This window comes from Zootoca vivipara, chromosome 8, assembly GCF_965207765.1.
Source record: "Zootoca vivipara chromosome 8, rZooViv2.hap1.1, whole genome shotgun sequence".
Classification (NCBI taxonomy): domain Eukaryota; kingdom Metazoa; phylum Chordata; class Lepidosauria; order Squamata; family Lacertidae; genus Zootoca; species Zootoca vivipara.
This window is the reverse complement of record NC_142591.1, coordinates 62,712,375-62,734,365: the sequence shown is the minus strand read 5'-3', so window position 1 is coordinate 62,734,365 and position 21,991 is coordinate 62,712,375. Positions and strand designations below refer to the sequence as shown.

At 43.5% G+C, this 21,991-nt stretch overlaps 1 protein-coding gene across 6 annotated transcripts in view; it reads left to right on the top strand.

Moving 5' to 3' along the window:
• The first annotated feature begins 16,450 nt into the window (after positions 1-16,450).
• RUNX1T1 (RUNX1 partner transcriptional co-repressor 1) overlaps positions 16,451-21,991 on the top strand; it is a 152,499-nt gene continuing 146,958 nt past the window's right edge. For 2 of the 6 annotated variants that reach the window (XM_035126463.3, XM_035126461.3), the window contains exon 1: positions 16,451-17,344. In XM_035126463.3, the coding sequence (XP_034982354.3) occupies positions 17,317-17,344 (28 nt within the window). In that variant the 5' untranslated portion in view covers positions 16,451-17,316. Of the gene's footprint in view, positions 17,345-18,026; positions 18,161-21,991 lie in introns of all 6 variants that reach the window. The other 4 variants (XM_035126462.3, XM_088675680.1, XM_088675682.1 and 1 more) reach the window with 4 other exon arrangements.

Sequence of the window (21,991 nt, the reverse complement as noted above, 5' to 3'; positions counted from 1 at the left end):
GTATTGTAGGAAAACACAAACTGAAGGAGGCTATTTCTAACTTAACAATGGGTGGCTTTGTTTTTATCAGCTTAGAGTACCACATCTTTTTGTCTTTCTGTGAGCACTCTTCTTTTGTCATTTGGCTATATTATCTCTTCCTTTTGTAAGATAATCACAGGTAATTAACTTTGCAATGGCTCTTGCCCTGTTAGATGGCTAATTGCCTGCCTGTGATTCACGCATTTCTGTGGCATCTTCAATAGAGGAAGATATGATCAGAGCGCAGCAGTTTTTCTTGTTGCAGGTTTTTGTTTTTGAAAAAAAATAGGTTGTGTTTGAAACAATAACAGCAGTATATGAGCTAGATGGAAACTAGCAAGTAAGAGCTAGTGGGCTTTGATGTAGCTAAGATAAGCCATGGATTTTATTTCTGTATCAGGACAAAACAAGGCCATACCATTCTCCAAGAAGACAACTGGATGCTCAGCAGCAAACACAATGGGATGCCACTTTTCTGTGGGACGTTGCAGGAAAGGAGTGTTGGATGGGGTACTTTCCTGCTTCTCCTCTCCCCTAGGGTTTTAAAAAATTGGTGGGTTAAAAGTATACCCTTCCTATTGCTTCTACCTTACAAAATGCCACAATTGATTCTGCCCACCCCACACACAGGCAGAACTCTGCAGTGGAAAATCAGCAGCCTGGGTTCCCAGACCTGTGTTTACTGCTGAACATCTTGTTATATCCTAGGAGGACCACTTCACTTCTGAACTGGGTGAAACGTTGCTACATTTGGTCGGTGCAGACAAGGGAAATGGTAAAGAATGCATTGCCTTTAGAGACTGAGCTTCTCTGGGAATATTTTCTCAAGCGACCTCATTTGCTTATCTTTGCCAGTTACACCAGTTATGCAACACCAGCTGGGTACTTACTTACATATCTGTAAGGGGGAGAGATTATAGAGAACCTCCCCCTCTCATCAGGAGCAGTTCGTCCCCAAGCAGCCATGAAAGCGCGGGGTCTGAAGGGGCTAGTCAGGAAACGGAGAGAGAGTGCCAGGTCTCTGGCAGCATGGGAGAGCCCCTGCTCCACAGGCGGGAAGAGAGAGAGACGGAAAGGGGGGACAGGGAAAAGACTGATCATAGACCCTTTCCCCCAGCACCGGAATTAAGGAGGAGGAGAAAGGGGAGGAGATTCACTGTCCCGAGGCTTTTATGTTGGTCAAAGTCGCGTAAAGGGGCAGTGCCGGATTCTGAAACGGAATGAGAAGACATGAAACCGACAGCTCACTACACTGTAAATAACGTGCACCAATAAAGACTTTTAAAAGACAAGTATGTGGAAGGTCGTTACTCAGGAGTAGCCATAACAACCCCTGACAATATCTGTAACAAAGTAGTATTTAAAATTATAGCCTCACTTTCCTGTATACTGTAATGCTATTCAGCTATAATATACCAACCGAGGGGTAGCCCGTGAGATGCTGATGAACTTCAACTCCCATAATCCCCAACCCCTGGCTATGCTTACTGGGACTGATGGGAGCTGGAGTTTTCCAGCATCCAGCAAGCACCCACATTCTCTACCGATACATTAGTGTTAGGATAGTCCTGTTAGCAGCCGGGGAACCTCACAGTCAGTCTGTTTATTTAGTATGCTGGTTTGTTTGGTTTTTTTCCTTTGGGAGTTGGTCTGCCAAAGTGTGAGAATGAATTCACACAACCTATTTATTGTCTGCTACAGGCTGACAGGTGGCAGGACACAGGAGGAGTCAATATATAGAAATGTATTGTGCAAGTTTTAAAGGGGTGGAAACAGAAGCCGGCACAAAATATATTGTTATGGGTTTATAGGGGGCAGAAATCCCCTAAAATTCCTGGGTGCCAGGTTCTCCCCAAGATTTCTGAAGTTAGTACATGTGGGGTTTGATCAATGGATTTAGCAAGGCCTAAAACAATAAGTCAATCCAGCCTGCTCTTGGCTTAGAGAGGTGCCAACAAAGAACAAGGATAGGTGATGACAGAGTTATTACCCTGGCAAAAGGTGAGACAATTCAACATCAGACAAGAAGGTGTGTGTGGAGTTCCTCTCTCAGCTGAGTGTTAGTTAGCAAAAGGCAATAGGAGAGTTGCCGGGGGGGGGAGTTGCCAGGGTAACAGGGGGCATGATGACACCACAGGGAAAAAAGGTTTCCTTTTAACAGAAGTTTTTGAGCGGGGTTTTTTGGGATGAAGAAACTCCACGTGGCGCTGGCTGCATGCTGAGACCGGGGAGCATGGGTCACTTCTGCTCAGGACCCAAGCTTGCAGAAGCTATAGGGGAGCAGCAAGAGACACTGGGGGGGGGGGTGATGTTCTGCATCCCCTTCATAAAAACTCAGGTGTGAGTATGTGTGAATAAACTACATTTTGCAAAAAGAGTCGTCTCCACCATGACTCATTCTAAAGGAACACAAACCCAGTTTGAGTGCCAAGCCCCCTGGAACCTTGCAATGCTAGGCAGAGATTGAGGTGGCACACATGATAATTTGCTGTCGCAAGAAGCTGGGCTCCAAAGTGTACAAAGAGAGGGATGGGTGTGTGGTGTCCTGTCAATGGGGGAAGGAAACTTTCCAGAAACATACCTGATGAAGCTTGGAGAGCTGTTGGAAACAGACAATGAAACACAGCAACGGAGACTCCATTGCCCTAGAAGGGATGGAAAATGATCCAGATTCAGCTATTCCCCACCCCCCAATAAGCGGGTCTTGACTATTCCTAACCAGGGGAGGATTTATTACCAATGCTATATTTCTGGACAAAGCCATCATTTACTGCCTTTATCACACCTGGGGGGGTGGCCTTATTAATCCATCAAAATTCCACTTGGATTAAGACACCTGCATCCTTCTAGAGGTGTATTGGAAAATGCCTTGAAGAACTCAGGGATGACATTTGCATTAGCTGTTTGGATGATATCCTAGTCTACAGTGGCATATCAAAGAATTGTAGAGTTGGAAGGAATCCTGTGGATCATGTAGTCCAACCCTCTGCAGTGCAGGAATATACAGCTGTCCTACATGGGGATCGAACCTATGACCTTGGTGTTCCTAGCACCAAGTTCTAACTAATTTTATTATTTATATCCCGCCCATCTGGCTGGGTTTCCCCAGCCACAACAGGTGAGAACGGTGTACAAAAACTATAGAAATGGCTTCAAAACCCAAACATTCCAAGTGTGTTTTCTTTAAAAGAGAAATATGGTACTTGGGGGTGCTGTTGTCTGCTGAATTTTACAGGGTGGACTCCGCTGATATTCTGGCAGTTTGCAAGCTGACAGAACAAGCTGCAAAGACCACTGGGGAATTTCACATACTTTCTCAGTTCCTTAATTAGTATCAGAAGAATATCCAAGGCTTTTCTGGGATAGCAATGTCATTTTATGATCTGTTGAATTCTCCTTCAGAGAAGTAAGTCTCACAGATCTACTCAGATCTAACCCAAGTAAGTCTCACAGATCAACTCAGAAGAGGAATCAAATGGGATGGCCCAGACAGGTTATGGGATGCATATCATCCAAACAGCAAATAACTTGGATTGATCGGCACCTAAATGTATTGAATAAATTGATTAATCTAACACAACCAGAAGTAAGGGTATTTGTGAATATGATGCTGTCCTTTATTCTACATGTAGAGGCCTCTGACAAAGAGCTTGGTGCCATTGTCTACAGATAACAAGAAGGCAAGTTTGGTGTTATTGGGCAAAGACACTAACACTAGCAGAGAAATATGATCTCTTTGTGCTTTGTGCTACTGTTCTTTTCCAGCCAGTATGTTTTCTCCTGTTAAAACATTCAGCCACATATACTTGACAGAGGCTTTTTAGCATAAACTCCTGTCAATCGTTTGTTGCCTGCTTGTGTACTTCTGTATGGAGCAAACATACCAAACTAAATTTGTCAACATCAAATTATGATGCAGGAATGGATTCCAGGTAAATGAATAAAATGGCACAAGAAAGAACATCTGGTGACACTAACTTCCAACTTCATATTCACACATTCTAAACTCACCAGGACCCTGTGAATAATATTTGTAGCACATACTGTTATGAGTTTTTGGGGTGGGAGAGTAGGCTTTGTGCGTGAGCCTCCCTTCTAATTCCTGGATCCAGCACAGATTCAATTGCTGGAATAGTCAAGTCAGCCTGCTAAGTATGGGTCATTAAGAGAACAAAGTGAGTGGCTCTGTGCCAGAGAACAAATGGGTAGACTGGATCTTTGCTTGAACCCAAGGCTATAGCTATGGGAGAGTCTTGTAACCAATGTAGATCTTTCAAGACCGGTGTTATGTGGTCTCGGCGGCCACTCCCAGTCACCAGTCTAGCTGCCGCATTCTGGATTAGTTGTAGTTTCCTGGTCACCTTCAAAGGTAGCCCCACGTAGAGTGCATTGCTTTAAAAAAAACAAAAGCAAGTGAGCGGGCGGGCGCCGGCAGGACGAGGGAGAGAGCAAGCAAGTCAGCCACCGCGCGCCAAGCTAGTTCTCAGCCCGCCGGCTTTGGAGTTGTGATGGTGGGGGCGGGCCCCGCCGTGGTACCCCCCAGTACCCGGGGTGGCCTGCCCCCCCGCCCCCTCTTGCTCCACCCCTGGATGTGTGTCGCTAAAAGTGCACTGGAAGAGAAGGGAGATGCCTTTTCCAGAGCTGTGCATACCGGAGGATGTTCAAAGTTCCGGGGGCTTGCAGGCACCCCCAGGACATTTTCCAACAGTCTTACCCCACATAACTGGGGAGAAAAAGTCACTGAATCCAGTGAGAATGGCTTCCATGCATAAATTCAGGTTGCATGCCTGCACACTTACTTGAGAGTAAATCCTTTTGAACTCAGTGGGACAAATAAACATGCATAGGCTTGTAATCCGTGAACTCCTGCATCAGTTTGAAGATCAGGTGTTCTGACATTTTGTGAAATGTGTAGAATATCTTAAAGGAAGGTGTACTATGTTGGAGGATAATATAAGCTAGGCACCCCCAAACTGTGGCCCTCCAGATGTTTTGGCCTACAACTCCCATGATCCCTAGCTAACAAGACCCGTGGTCGTGGAAGATGGGAATTGTAGTCCAAAACATCTGGAGGGCTGAAGTTTGTGGATGCCTGAATAAGCATTTTATGGGTGGGTCTGGAAGGGAAATCATTCTGGTTCTGAGCTTGAGCAGTTTGAGATGCTCAGTTAATAGTACTGAAGAAAGAATGCCAATTTTCCAGCATGTGTGCGCACATTTCTTTTGCCCATAATTAATAGCCCCTGTGCCTAGTAGGTTTTTTGGTTTTTTGGAAGGCAGCTCACAGCGTGCCCAGGTAATGCCTTCTGACAACGTTTTGAAGATCAGTTATGTCATATGGCTGCCTTTTAGGGGGAGAAATGTAATGGATAGCAGTGCCATATGGCATCTCTGAAGAATCAGCCGGGTTGGACAGACATTCATTGGATGAAGTCCCACAATTCTTGGAAAGGAATGTGGTCCTGTTGCCAAAATGTGGCCTTTGTTAATCTCCTAACTATTATTGTGCAGGAACCAATTCATCTGTATTAATTATAAACAAATTTTAATTACTTCAGTAAAAAGCTCATTATATGAATATATCTGATACCACACAGATTTGCCTTAACCCTTTGCTGGAATGCCAAAGAAAACACTGCACAATTTGTGCAAAGCTAGGATTTCGGTCTGATATACAAAAGTGAGGTTTAACTTTGTTTTCTTTTCCAATGTGTGATCATTATTATTTTTAGGGAGGGGGCAGATTTTGCATCAAAACATTCAAGGTTTTAAACTGAAAACACAAGTAACATTTAGGGGTTCGGAGCAAACTGTAAGGCAGAAAAAACAGATAATTTTACAGTAGTTGATTGCCGTGACAAAAACGAGCACCAGATCTTGTTAAAGGAATCAAGAAACAATCCCATCTGTCATGGTCCAGAAATAAGGTTTGCCAGACACCTTCATTAAACACCTCTAGGCAGCAGGCAAAAAACATTCCTCATCAACCTGCAGAAGACCTTCAGGGGAGGACTTCCGTGTCCGGGTTGAATGATGGAGGTAGAGACGTTCCTTCAGGTATACTGGGCTGAGGCCACTTAGGGATTTAAAAGTCAGTACCAAAAATTTGAATTGTGCTTGGAAACTTACTGGGAGCCAGTGAAGATCCTTTAGGACCCGTGTTATATGTTCAGTGGCGAAGCTGCATGCTCCGCTACCGGGGGCAGAGAGCAGGCGGGGGCATGGCTGGCACCCCTGGGGGCATGGTGCGCATCCCACGGGAGCGTGGCACACTACCCATGAGGGCATGGTGCGCCTTCTGGGGGCATGACGCGTCATCTGTGGGGGGGGCGCACGGTGCACGGGGGTGCGTGGCACGTACCGGGGGCTGCCGCGATGGCACCCTACCGGAATTGTGGTGCCGGGGGCGGACCGCTCCCTCCGCACCCCTGTTCCTCCGCCAGTGTATATGTTCCTGATGGCCACTCCCAGTCACGATGCCGCATTCTGGATTAGTTGTAGTTTCCAAGATTTTGTGCTCCATGATGGGACTCTTAACAGCTAGCAACCCTTTTTTAAACAACATAACAATGAAATAGTACTTTTTGCAAGTGTGTGTGTGTGTATGTGTGATGTAAGTAGCAAGCCGGATAGTGACAGTGAAGAACAAGAAGATAAGGCAGACTATTTAATTTCAGAAAGGACCCCTTGGCATATGCTCACCTAATTACCACAGTTTTGACCTTTACTTTAAATTATGAAAGTAATCACCAGTCTCTCTCCAGTAGGCAATTCTAGGACAGAATCCTAGACAGCAAGTCCTTCTACCAGCCGATATATTAACCTGTACTAATGTTCATGTTGAGAACTGAATTAAATATCAATCGTTAGTTAAAGGGTGGTGTTAATTGTGGCTACTGGACCCTTAAGAGTTTACAATGTTAATAAATTTGTAAAAAGTGGCTTTGATACAAATAACCTCATACACAGCAGTGCGACTGATGGCTGATAAGTAGCCAGTCACGTGACCCATTTCCCCATTGTCATGTGTTAAATTCAGCAGACGGGACCCTCTTGGTAGTTCCACTACCCTGAGCAGGAACCTAGGAGAGGACATTCTCTGTGAAATCTCTTAAGTTGTTGATTTACCTTCACACTGATGTGTGTCTGGCACCTTCATTTTAATAAGCTGAAGATGCCCCTCTTTAGTCAGGTTTTGCAAATCTGAGAGATACGTATGTTTTCATGTGATCCTGCCCTGGGACCTTATGGTGAAGAGCAGGTAAGAAATTTAATAGACAACAACATTAGTAATAGGTCCATCATAGCAGGAATCAAAAGCTGAAAGCATGTGTGCAAAGTGGTACTGCAAGCGCTGTTCTTCAAACTGATCCGACAGCTCCACATGTATAGTCCTTCTTTTTTAAAAAAAGAAAGTTGCAATCCTGCTGATTAGCTGCTCCGCAGGGGGAACGTGAGGCTGAATTTAACCACCAGCTCCAATCCTGTTATCAAAAAGCTTCATTCCCCACCCCACCCCCCAGCAATTCACTCATATCCTGGCTGTGGGCTTCTCATAAGCATCTGGTTGGTCATTCTGGGAAATGGGATGCTGAAGCACATAGACCTTTGGTCTGATCCATCTGGACTTGTCTTATGCTCATACCATTTGTAAAAAAAAGGGGGGGCTACAGTGTGCACATCCCCAGCGCCTCTGCATGTATGTTGTTAAATCAAATCCAGCATCTTATCAAAGCACATGATCAGTATAACCAATAACCAAACCAAGTATCCTGTATGATTTTACAGCATTTTTTCTACATGGCTATTTCCTCTACAAATGGTTTAGTTTAGTTTAGAAAAGCTTGGAATATTTTCAGTGTTGGCAGGGGGACACACATGAGATCAGAGAAAATATATGCAGTGAATATTTCTCTCTCTGTCTCATTGTTGTTGTTGTTGTTGTTGTTGTTGTTGTTGTTGTTGTTGTTGCAAGTTAAAGGCTACTTGCTATCTGAAAGATAATAGATAAACACACACACACACACACAATAAGTACAATGAAACCACGTCAAACGATTCACATAACGAAATACAAAATGAAATCCATAGACATAATGTAAAACTAAATAAAACCAGAGAGCATTACAAGGCAGTCTTTTGAGTGTTTCCTCCCCAGCCTCTTTCTTAGATGTAGCTCTTATAATTGGTCCTTGGCATATTAAGAGTTACGGGCTTGAACAGCAAGAAAGAATCCTGAAGTTGGCAGGACCAACTGCAGAAGCAGCCAGAGCATCTGCTTCAAAACATTGCCATAAAAAGGGAACTGCAGGAAAGAAAACCATCAAGAAAAGAAGAAGGCATTGGCAGCGAAGGGGAAATAACCAAGGGAACTTAGATTAAAAGCGAGTTAAAATGCAGAGCTTAAAAATATAAGCAAGTAGGTTCTGGGCACCTATTGAAAGAGCTGATACAGGAACTACTTCACCAAAACATGGATCTATGCCTTATATAGAAAACTGGGATAGCAAATGAAAAATATGTATATTGCTAATACATCCTTCAGCTGTTTTTGATGGCAAAGCTACAAGTTTCCTACAGTGCATTTGTGGGTCCTAACCCTCAGTTTTGGGATCACTATCGCTAGATATGGGTTCATGAATTCTGAAAGATAGTTCATACATTGTAACAGGTGCAAGGAAAGCTTGAATGAAAAGAGTGCATGGAGGAAAAGCTGTTGCGTGACTTTTGGAGCTCACAACCTCATCAGAAATGAAATTCTTGAATGCTACTTGCTGCATTATAGCAGCAGATAGGAGGAACACAAAGACTTGCTTCTGTGACGTAGCAAGTGCCATTTATGGATTTCGGCTCTGGCGAGTTGCAGAAATCATACAGCACGGGACAGGTTAATGCACTCTTCGTGGCACTTTCAGAGTGGTTTAGCAATCAATCCCTCTCCCCAGGGAACTCTGGGAATTGTAGCTCTGAGGGAAATAGGGGTCTCCTAACCATGCTCAGCATTCTTAACAAACCAGTGGTATGATGGTGCTTTAAATGTATAGTGTATGTGGTTGAAACATTATGAAATGTGTTTGTTGTTCAGATGCACTGGGATAACAATCCATCGTGGGTCAATATATTCTGAATCCAGAGCAATGAGGGGAAAGCATGTGGGCAAAGTTGGTCAGACAGTGTATTAAATCCTCCCATGTAATGGTTTAAGCAGACTTTTGACATGGAAGCAACTTGTGTGAAGCAGCCAGTTCACCGCTGTGCCAGCAGGTTTTAGGATAATGAAGCTATCACGTAGCCCATTGTAAGAAATATTAGCTGTCAGGGAGAGGTGGAGGAACCACCTGCCAGCTTTGAGTGTCAACATTTTGGGCAATGATACAATTTCCATCTTATTTACTGTTGCCCACAAAGGACTGGAGAGATCATTGCAAAGTGCTGAGGAACTTCTAAGGAAACAAATTTAGGAAACAAATCCCACACTGGAGGTAACTATCACATCAGACTAGTATAAGCCAAGCTTCTTCCAGAACACTCAGATCAAGGAGACCCGGGATCAAATCTTCAATTAGCTCCCTGGATGCAGTCTCTATGTGCCTTAGCCAATATCAGTTCTGTTGAGTGCAGCCCATTGAAATGGATGGGCAAGAGTAATTTAGGTGCAGCAGTTTCAGAGTGTGTGCTCTGAGTAGAACTTAGCTGGATACAACCCAATATTTCACAGGACTATTGTGGGGTTTCATCTCTGTCCTGAATAACTTGGAGTAAGAGCAGGGTTTAAATAAAACAAAACAAAACCTGCTTTTCACAAAGCTGAACAAAGCTGCAGAATCTGCTGTGTCCGTTGTACAGTATGTCCCCTGATTCAATTAGGCTGAGAAATACTAATGTCAAAACTTTGTTCATTTGAACAGGTTAAACTCTGATTACCACTGTTGCTCAGTTGCACACATTTTCAAGGAAATGGATCTTGGAAGTGCTATTATAAAAGTTATCTTTGACCACATTCTTCTTAGAATTGATTTTTGATGCAAAACTTGCTACTTCAGCCATTCCGAAGCATCTGCAAGAAAACCCCTACATTCCATTTTGTTTCACATTTTTGCCTCTGTTTGCAGCTAATAGCTAGTGTTTTCTTGATCTCCTCCTGATTCTGCACAAGTTTTTTTGTACAGTATGTTTTCTTAGTAAATGGCTAGCCCCATTGTCAGCCCCCCCTTATGTCTGCATTCAACGCCTCCTCACCTGTTTGGAAAGACAGATCTTTCAAGAGAGAAAAGTAGAAAATATACTTTTCTACTGCAGGGAGTTGCACTAGAGCAGGCATCCCCAAACTTTGGCCCTCCAGATGTTTTGGACTACAATTCCCATCTTCCCCAACCACTGGTCCTGTTAGCTAGGGATCATGGGAGTTGTAGGCCAAAACATCTGGAGGACCGCAGTTTGGGGATGCCTGCACTAGAGCATCATCTGCAGTTTCTTTCCATTCAGATTGATGTGCCCTGGCTTGTATCCTGTACAAGTTTTCAGCCAGCAGTGGCAATAACTGAAGCAGATTGTCTGATGTTTACTAATCAGGGTGGATGTGTTCCCCAGCTCCTTTCTAATTGGGTATTTGTGGACAACTACTGGTAATACCTTCTTTCTGCACATTGCATACTTCTCCTGTGTTCCCTATGTAGGGGATGCTGCCACCACCTATTGAATAAAGTAGGCCAGTTAACATGAGTCTGACCAAACTGCGGGAGGCAGTGGAAGACAGGAGTGCCTGGCGTGCTCTGGTCCATGGGCTCATGAAGAGTCGGACACGACTGAACGACTAAACAACAACAACAAAGGCCAGTTAAGTCATTGCACAATTCATCCATATCAGAGAACTGTGGCCTTCAGTGTGAGGAGCCCACTCAAATGGCAATCTCTTTTCTTCAAGGTATAAATACAGGTATCATACTTAGAGGGATGGTCTTGCGCACCCTAACTGTGTTGGACGACTTCTAGTATTTTCAGCCCTGGTTGCAGCAGTTGTGTTGATATGCATGGCACATTTTTGTTTACTGAAGTGGAGCTATATATATTTCACATTTTATTTATTTGTTTTTAAAAGATGCAAATGCTACACAAAAAAAGAAATAAAACAAACGATGATAAACCATGAAGCGCCACAGCTTGGAAAGTCAAAAGCACAAATATACAGTGAAGCTCTAAAGGGATAATAAAGTATTAACTTATACAAATATTCCCTTTACAAATAACCAAGGAAAGTATTATCCACCTGCGCATTCCATCACTATTGAGAATAAAGGTGTGTCTTAGATGAACCAGACATTTGCATATACTGATGGCACTGAGTGATTGTGTGCGACAATATTTGTATAAGAAATACAATTAAGCCATACCGGGGGTGGGGAGGTAATTCGAGCTCTGCCTTTTAGGTACTTTTTGTTTAGAATATATGTTTTTAGGGAGGACAAATCTAAATGTGACTATCTTAAAAGTGTTTTCTGGAGCAATCTTGTGCCGGCTGGTGTGGAAGGAAATGTCTGGTTCTGTCACAGGGCACCAAATAATCATGATGATGTTGTGAAAACGTAAGAATAATTACAGAGGAACAGGAATGCCAAAATTCCCATGGGATTTCTGAAACATTTATGGAAATATGTGAGAAAAGCTGAAATGCAGCTGGATTTAGTACTGGAAAAGTAATCATCTGGGTGGAAACCAGCTTCAAGAAAGTTTCTGTTGAAAACTGTACAGCGAAAAGTAATAAAACCCTGCACACATCTGCTATGTGCTTTAAAAACAGTAGGCTGGGCTGGATGTGGGGTGAGCTTTCAATTGCATCAGAGACCAGCCATCCCAATTTGTTTTTATTCACAGTTGGAAATGTGGAGGTTTGTGATGCTAAAAATGGACTTTAATACGAAGAGCTGCTTTGTGAAATTTGTAAGCAGCATGTTCTCAACATTACTGTTCAATTAAAACATATTTTGGAAATTGTGGTGGCATCTTGTAGCCGACACAACAGAGTGGAAGTTATCCTCAAACCAAAACTGGTGAATTACTTAAGTGAGGTGGTAGAATCGACTGTGCCACTTCAGACTAAAGATGGGGGGGTGCCGTTTTTCCAAGGCTTTGCCATATATAGTATGTAAATGGATTGTGCAAGTAAAAAACAAAAGCAAACGCCAACTTTAGAGAAAAAGATTCTAGCCCAGCTGCTAGTAGCAGAGCATTCATAAATGTGATCCACCGACATCTGTCTCCAGTGATATATTCCATTCTAGAATTGCCTAGATCAGGTCTTAGCTGCAACTACTGATGAGAGAATCTGTCAGTTATGGTTTCCCTCAGTTTCTCATTTTTCCAATCTTAAGTTCAGTTCTCTATATTTCCACAAAGCTTTGCACTTAAAAAGAAAAAACCTCGTAAAAATTCACCAGCATTTTAGTGTGAATTTCTCCTAATGCAATCGTATCTGTATGCAAAGACACATTTTGGGAGGGCAATTTCCCTTAATATAATGCATTTTCATATGCATGTTATTTTCCCTAATACATTCATTTTTATGCACACTTTACCAGGGGTAAGCAACTAAATGACTTTCAGGTGGATCAGGCCTAAATCTACACCCCATTGCTTTTTACGGAACAGAGCCACAGTGATGGTTAACTCTTGCTGGATCTGGCTCACAATGCCCGAGCTATGATTTGTTTCTTCCACTTACAGCTGAACTACTTAAAAGTATATGGAGCATCTTGGTGTGTCTTGGATTTGCAGGAAAGTAACTTTTCTCAGATAGCTGCTCTGCAGATGGCTGGCATATCTGGTTAAACAGGAGGCAAGTTTTCTGAGAATGAAAAGGTTTGCAAGATGTTACTGTTGGCCTTGGGAGGTTGTCACAAGAGAACTCGTCCCCTCAAGTAATAAGCAGCAGTTCCCTGGCCTTCACAGTTCAGGGTTTTTTTTAAAAAAGGGGTTTACAGTCCTGTTTAGGTAAACAGCTCTTGGCTGCTTATTTTGTTACTGGCTCATAACAGACCACTATTGTTTTGTGCAGGTGTCTTCCCAACAGGTGGGAAAGTGAAAGAACTGCATAGGTGTGTGGTCCAGACCCCACCCCATCCTCTCTCTCTCTCTCTCTCTCTCTCTCTCTCTCTCTCTCTCTCTCTCTCTCTCTCTCGTGTGTGTGTGTGTGTGTGTGTGTGTGTGTGTGTGTGTGTGTGTGTGTGTTATGGTAGCTATTATTGTACATGTTGCTTCCAGGAACCTCTGCAGCAAAGTGTTTCCTGCTCTTTGACACTGCAGGAAACAAAGGAAATTCTTTCCATTCCAACGTAGGAAGCTTAGAAACATAGAAAGCTGGCTAGTAGCAGGTCAGGCTATTGGCCCATCTAGACCATGATCATCTGCTCTGACTGATAGTCTCTCTTCAGGCTACATAGGAAAACCAGAAACTCCCTTGTCCGCCCATTGGCTCATTTAGGTCTGTTTTGTCTACAGTGACTGGCAACAGCTCAGGGTTTCAGACAAGGGTCATGCGGCTCATGCCCAGTTCTACCTGGCAATGCTGTGAATGGAACTTGGGATCTTTCTCATGCAAAGCAGATGATCCGGCACTGAGCTACAGTTCTTCCTACGTCTCAAGCAAAATTATGTGGATGCATCTTTAAAAGAAGTCTTTCTCGCCATCAGCTACCAGATCCTGTTAACTGGAGATGCCAGAGATTGAAACGGGGACCTTCTGCATGAAAAGCATGGGCTCAACCTCGATCTCTCTCCCATCTGCCTCCTCAAGTAATTAGGGAAGATACCTTCTGGTTGTTTATATTGTGATTCATACTACAGTGACTGCTTTCATTTGACTTTAAAAAATATCTAGTAGCCAAATATTGTTTGGTGGGCAGTGACCACATGGTTAGACCAGATTGGAAAGACCTGGTTTTAAATTACTTCTCAGCCATTAAGTTCCCTGTGAGGGCACTGATAAAAACCACTCTCTATCAAAACTACCAGCCTCATGGGATTGCTGCAAAGACAAAATGGGGTGTATGTGGCCCTGAATAAGGAACAAATATAGTTGTATACAGTGGTACCTCTACTTACGAATGTTTCTACTTACGAATGGAGCTCCATCTGCCATCTTGGATGCGGTTTAGATAGGATTTTTTTTTACTTACGAATTTTTAGATAGGGTTGCTTCGACTTACAATTTTTTTTCTCTCAATGCATTCCTATGGGATTTGATTTGCAATTTTTTTCAACTTACAAATGTGCGTTTGGAACGCATTAAATTCGTAAGTAGAGGTACCATTGTATTGGGGACTGGCTGGATGAGGAATAGTGGTGGAATAGAGCCCCCCCGGGGAGGACACAGAAGACAATGACTTAGATCCCTGATTGTGGTGATGGGTCACTGAAGAGCAGTATGCAGAAAGGAGCGTCTCCACCCCCATCATTCTGCCAGGACACTGAGGTCCAGTACCGAGGGCCTTCTGGCGGTTCCCTCGTTGCAATAAGCCAAGTTACAGGGAACCAGGCAGAGGGCCTTCTCGGTAGTGGCACCCGCCCTGTGGAACGCCCTCCCACCAGATGTCAAAGAGAAAAACAACTACTGTACCAGACTTTTAGAGGACATCTGAAGGCAGCCCTGTTTAGGGAAGCTTTTAATTATTGTATTTAATATTTCTGTTGGAAGCCTCCCAGAGTGGCTGGGGTATAAATATATTATTATTATTATTATTATTATTATTATTATTATTATTATTATATGAGTTGGGATATGCTGGAAGCAAGGGGGTTGAGCGATCAAGTTGGGGGGGTCAGGAGCAGAGACTTCCAGGACAGGATTAGATGCTGAGAGTCTCAGTGTGAGGACAGGCTCAGATAAAGGGGAGTTGGAGGTTTCCCCTGAAGACTAAAATCTACCCCTCTTTGATTTAACTCTGTGCTGAGCACAAATATTAATGGTGGGATATATATGGGCTCAGATGCCTGGCTTGTATCCACCAGGAGTCATGTGTTCAGTATTGCAAGTCTTGTCTTACCAAACTCCCAGATGAACTTCCAGGGCTTACCGGTACCAAAGACTTTATTACAGTTTTATTATTTCGGCAGACTTTTTAATTGAGTTCTGATTTTGTTCTTTAACACATTTTTAGTTTCATTGTGTCCATTCTCTTTTACATCACTTAGAAATGCCCGTGATTATACAAATCACTGAAATGAAATAAGAGAACGAAAAGCAAGAAGTTGCTTTTGTTAAATATCTGTATGCCTCCTAACGCTACAAAGAATGAGGCTGTTAGGATTGCAAAATGACGCAGGAATGGCACAGCTGGGAAATGTTAGACTCTGACCTAATCTGTGGCTGTTTAGGTACCAATATATATTACTTCAAAGTATGTGAGCCCCAGCACCATTGTAACAGAGGATCTTAAGCTCATTGCTTGAATCACAAGACATAACATAGCTTGCTTACCAGAGTACCATGATCACTGAATATAAGCAACGAGCGCTTTCCAACAGGGCAAATTCCAATTAAAAAGCAAATTAAACAACCATATTTCAAGAAGCATTGCATAAACTGAATAATTCCAAGGACTAATCAATTATTGCCTAGAGCCTGCGAGTAAATGGCAAGCAGCATTCTGAAGCGCACATTCTATTTGTACTCTGAATTCTTTAGCTAAGTTAATTCATGTTCGCTTAAGAGACAGCCTATGAATTTCTGAATGATCTCCTTGTCTGGCAAGTGTGAAATCGAGGGACAGGGTCTCCCACTCCTCTCCCCCCCCCCTTCCTCCCATGTAAAAGCTTTTGATTTGAAAGCTTTTGATTTTTAATGTCGACAGAAACGTCTTTTAACAAAATAAATAAATTTCTGTATTGGGGAGTGGGGAGAGGGAGAAGACAGAGATGAAGGCTGGGAAGAGAAGGCAGAACGAGAATGATAATTGTTTTCTCTAAGGCTATTATTTAATGTGAAAGCAAATAGTCAGCCCGAGAAAACCAGCTAACAGAAGGGGATTAAGGAGAGTCGATCTCGGAGTGGCTTGATTCCTAGCAGTGCTGCTGTCTCTCTTCAGACAGTGACGAGGTGCAGGCAAAGAAGGCGGCGGCGGCGGCAGCAGCAGCAGTAGTTCTCCAGATGGCTGGGGAAAGTGTTTGTCTTGGGTTACTGCAGGGCAGTCTGGACTCGGAGAGCAGGCGGCCTTGGGAAAGGGCTTCATTAGGGAGCAAGCTGCATGCCCACTAAGAGAGAGAGAGAGAGAGAGAGAGAGAGAGAGAGGAAAAGCAGGCAGGCTGCCCAAGAGGGACTGGGCTTGACTATTGTTAACATATACTTGACCCCCCTCCTCTCCGCTCATGACACAGATGTCTCCTACCTCTATCACCTCCCACTGCTTTAAGCCCTCCCCCCTGCACCTGGGTAGCTGAGCCAGGCCAGCTGCTTGCAGTATGCTGTTTGACTTTAGAGGTGGCTGCTAGCAGAGGGGGGTGGGAGGAAAGAGAGTCAGACACACGCACACACATATACATACAGAGACGCGCGCACACACATACATACATACACGCGCGCGCGCGAGGGGAGAACAAACAAACAAACGGCGGAGTCTTTCCTGCAGGGCGGATCTGCACAGACATTACATGGAGCTGCGTCCCCGAGCGGGCGGGCGCATGGGAAGCCTGCAGATCTATGTATCGCCCCCTTAGAGAGAGAGAGAGACAGAGAGAGAGAGAGAGAGCAGAGGCGGCGGCGGCAGGAGGAGGAGGAGGCAGCAGGCGCACCGCCACTGACAGCGCGTAAGATCCACCGCTTGGACTCGCAGCTCACATTTTTCGTCTGCAACAATAACAGCGACCACGGGCGGCCGCCGAGGAGGAGGAACTGAGCATTCCGCATCGGGCTACTTGGAGGACTTTTATTTTCCATTCTCCTTGCTACGCTGATTCTTGTATGCGCTTTCTTGAACCTTTGGCACCCCCGAGAAGCTCTCCCTCGCGCGGATCCTCATTTCCTCCCCCCCCTTTTATTATTAAAGAGAGAGAGAGAGAGAGAAACCACACGCGTAAGAACAGCTGGAGTTTTGCTTTGTGTTTCCTCGTTTCCTTCGCGTCGTTTGGACCTTTTCGTGTGTGAACGTGGATGATCCGGAGCGGGGAGGAAAGAGAAGGAAGCGGAGCCACATTGCGTCGCCCCTTCTGCCTCGCGTGGGTTCCCGCCGGCCGGCCAGCCTGGGCTGTCCGAGCTCCGCCAAGGAGGACTGGAACTTTTTATTTTCAGCTCTCTGCCTGGGGCGAATGGTGGGAGTCTCCGGTCCTTTGCAATGTAAGTAACACCACCCACCCACCTACCTTACACCCCCGACCGGCCAGCCGGCAGCAAGGCACGCGGAGGGACTAGGAATTGGCGCGCCACTAGATCCCGGAGCCGGATTGCGGGATGGGTTGGGTTGCGCGCAGCCTCGGTCCCCGGATTTCATCCCCCTTTCTGCCCTTTACTTAGGCGGGATCCTGCGGTTGTTAACTAACCCACTAACGCGGCTTGGAGTTGCTGTTGCCGCGGTAGCAAACCGCGCAAAGGATAGGATTCCATGCAAAACCAAACCAACACGCCCCACTACTCTCAACTCTCGATTTTGTCCCTTTCCGAAAGTGACCAAAGAGCAAAAAGTTTTACGGGGGGGAAATAAGCTCCGTCTGCAACACCGGTTCGAATTCGAGTATAAATCCCCCTGAGCTCAAGTGCTTAAATTTGAAATGGGCTCAGTTCAGTAACCCTCAGTTCCCCACCCTCGCGCCAAAACGACTGCGACTACCACAGTGCCTCTGAGCGCGTGCAGAGTGCTATTGTTTATTGCCGAGTAACCGCAACGACGTATCTGGGATGGGGATGCGGCAGGGCTTCTGATTCAGAAAACCAGGTTTTCCAGGCTGGTATGAGATTTCCTTTTGCGGATTAACCCATAGTCTCATCTCTGTTTCTTTTCTTTTTGTCCCTCTATTTCAAGATGATCCTTGCTCGATATGAGCTCATGTGATCAAGAGCGCTTGAAATGTAATGTTTTCAACCTAGACAGTATGGATCGAAACTGTAAATCACGGAAAGCGCTGTAGACATATTTTTCTCACAGATATATTTCAGGTAAAGGATATCCCATTTAATTTCAGTATAATCAAGTGCAGAATGAAACATGAACAAATCTTTAGTCTCTGTATTGTCACTTTACTGTTACATATAACAATGATTAACAATAATTAGAGATCAGGAACTTCCAGATTTGTTTATTAATGTATGCCATTGGACATTGCAAAGATCTGATCTAGACTGTATTGAAGAGAACTTTAGCGTTTTGGTAAGTTTTGTAAACTTGCAGCAATCTCCTAAATGCATTTACTTAGAAGTAAGACTCATTGAGTTCAATGGAGCTTTCTCCCAGGTAAGTATGTTTAGGATAGAATTTCAGCCTTAGCCCAAGGAGTCTCTCTCTTGGAATCAACACAATGAACAGGTTGCAAAAGATAGGAAGCTTAGTTGACCATTTACTTTTTTCACTGGCTTGAGGTTTCATTGATTTTAATGTAATTTCAGTACTATGAGTCATGCGTCACTGAATCTCCTGTAGTACCAAATTGTTTTGGAACGTCAAACTTCCTACTGTATTATTTAGACATGGAAGTGGAATTTCTATTATGGACCATATGGACTCATTGAGGTTACTGAGCTACTAAATGCATACAACGTTACGTTATGAAAGAGAAAAGCAATCATTGCTACTACATTTTGAAATAGTGGAGGTTTTGTACAATTTTTATGTCTGCTTGGAAGTAAGTCCTGCTGTGTCCAAGAGGGGCTTATGCCTTGGTCAAAGGTCTATCGTATTGCATCCTTACAGCACAATCCTATGCATGTATACTCAGGGAATTAGCCCAGCTGAGTTCAATGAGACTTGTTCCCAAGTTTATGTTTAGGATAATGCAGGCAAAGTCTCCCTGCAATTGAGGGCAAAGGCTCTAGGTAGTTTATAGTTCACATGCAGAAGGTCTCAGGGTTCAATTCCTTGCCTCTCCAGGTAGATTCTCTGTCTAAATACAGGAGAGTTGCTAGCAGTCAGTGTCAACAGTATTGAACTAGGTATACCAGTAGCCTGACTCTGTATATGGCTGCTTCCTATATTGCAATGGAAGATTTCCTAGCAAATGTTATAATGTGGCCCACTTCCTTGATGGATTACTTCTCAGTCTTGGAATGCACTGTTCGGGTTTTGCTTCAGCAGAAATTCATGTACTTAATGTAACTATGACCCCTTTAACTTTTAACTTTGCTTTCCCTAATTAATCTGTTCAGGCCCCAGACTTAAATGGCTGTCCACAGCTGCTGAAAATTGATTTTTCCCTTGATGGTGGTCTGAGTTGCTGACCAAATCAGATTTTTTTCCCCTTCATCAGTTGTAGACCAACTTTAAATCTGTTTTGATATTCTGTATTAATATAATGTCACGAAGAGTCAGACACGACTAAATGACTAAACAGCAACAACAATAGATATAATAATAAAAACCCAGACACACAAATACCCCTGACAAACAAAAATCTATGTGATCTGAAATCTGATCTCTGTGGTGTTTGTGTTGTTATGGTGATAGTCTTAAAGTGCTCTTAGAAGTAAAATAGAAAACTTAAATCGGCATTTTTATTTCAGCATCTTTATGGATTTAAGAATTTACCAAGAGACTTACCTTATGTTGACTTTATATATTATCAGTTTTTATTTTAATTTCTGGCTGATTACACAGAGGATATGACACAGATATAGGTAACAATATTGGTCTCTAACGATTGTGCCATAGTTCCCTTTCCAATTCTTTTTAAATTCCTTTGAGATTATTTCCTAAGGAAAGTGAACCAGCATGATTTTCAACAGCTGTGGAAACTCTTAGGAAATTTAGACTGCCTTCCCTACACGATCGGAGTGCCAGATTCTAAAAATGTGAAAATTGTTTACTTAGTAGTGTCCCTTAGAAAATATTCAGCACAAAGTTTCTTGCATTCTAACAAACGACTTGCAAGCTGTTGTGTTAGCCAGCCATCTTTCTTAATTATTACTGCAAAACTTTTCTGGTCAGTGTATCAAATTTCATTGTGTATTTTTACAACCCTAGCACATGTTGAATTGGATTGGTGGATTCTCCCTCTTCCACCCACCCCACCCCACCCCCACTTCCCCTCACCCCCTTGGCATAAAACTGTACAGCACTGTAAATTAAAACAAAAAAGTGCAAGTATAGATATCCCATGCCGATGACTTAATACAAAACACGGCCTTCTTTTCATACTGTGATTATGAGAAATAAAACTTTTGTCTTCAAAACTCTTGTGAACGAGCTCACATTCCCTTTTGCAGTGGAATGCAGACGGCATTCTGGCAACTGCTGTTGCTCACTGCGTTTTGCTCCAGGAGTGTCCATCTTTTCCCTAAAATGCTTTAGTTTTACGAGATTTGGTTTTATACGCACTCCCTTGGTTAACCCAAACTGATGGGAACACTCCATCAAAGCATTGTGAGCACACACCATTGTCCGTGTGGCACTATGTCTTCTTAATACTTGAAGTGCATGTACGCCTCTGCCAACATCATGCCTTGTGATTCTGTATAGAGAAGCAGGAGGAGGAGGAGGTTCCTCCACCTGAAGCCCTGGTCAGTGGCCAGCAAGCCCCCAGGCATTCTTCCCTGTCAACTCCTGTTTCTCACCCTTCTGAAATGGAGCTCAGCTGACAAAGCATTGAATGCAAAGCCTGCCTGCACTAAGGCTGCATGCCGCTTTGCTAGCAAGGCACTGCAAACAAAAATGGGCATCTGTGTAGTATTTGCATTGTGGACAGGAGGGGGAAGGGCTGCTGCCATGGACGCTTTTATTGTTCAACTTTGTTTGCCGCAAGCTCATTACTGTTAAAATATTTAGCTAATTGAAAAGGGGCACAACTGTGAGTTTGTTTGTATGTGTGTGTGTCAGTATCGTGCTCCCATTTGGGGGGGGGGAATAAACACTTCCAACACTGCCACCTCCTTTGTCCTGTGCGAACTTAAGTTGACACTTGGCAATCAAAAAGCCTTATCGGCAGAAATAAAACAGGGACTTGCTGTGGGATGGGAATGTTTGTATCTGGTAGATTGGTTAAATCTGGATGAGGTGTTTTTTTATTTTAAAAAATGTGCTTTTTCACTGAGTCTTGTCGATAGTTATAGGGGCCTTAGAAGTACACAGAAATCTAAGTATCGGTATTAAAATGTAAATGACCCCGTTTCTTACAAAAGAATGGCCTCCCATACAAAATTTTCTTAACTCTCCACATTCCTTTTAACATGCTCAGTGCTGCAGAGTCCAGGAAGACAAACCTGTGCAGATAGCAATGCAAAATTACTTCTTAACAGGAGCAAACGCAGTGGGTGCACTGGGCATTGCAAATGGCAACGGTCATATTCTAATTCAAGCCTGCTTTTAAGTTGAATATTTTTGTAAAAGCAAATATTTTGAAGCAGAATGGCACTGAAGGGAAGTGCTTGCACGCATAAAAAGGAACATAGCTTTTAAAAGCGATCTAAATTTAGAATGCACGATTAGCTTAATCTGAAAGACATTGACTTCCATCTTCATTAATTTCTTTCCCACCACTGATAAGAAAGTTCTCAAATGATGTTTAAAGAGCAGTGGGTGTTTTATTAAAGTAAGCATGGGTTCACTATAATGGAGGTAATTGTGAGTGATAAGAACAGGGGCAGGTTATCTGTATGTTGTTTAAACAGAAGCAGCTACTTTTGCATCAGTCCCAGGAGCCATCTGCACAAGTGGGGGGGTGTCACCTGTCTGTCCACCCTAATTATAGATGGGGGAGGGGAAATAAAAATTGAGAGGTCTTTCTGGTAATGAAACCCATAGTGATTTTATTGTAAATGAGTCTTGTGTACAGAGGAAGA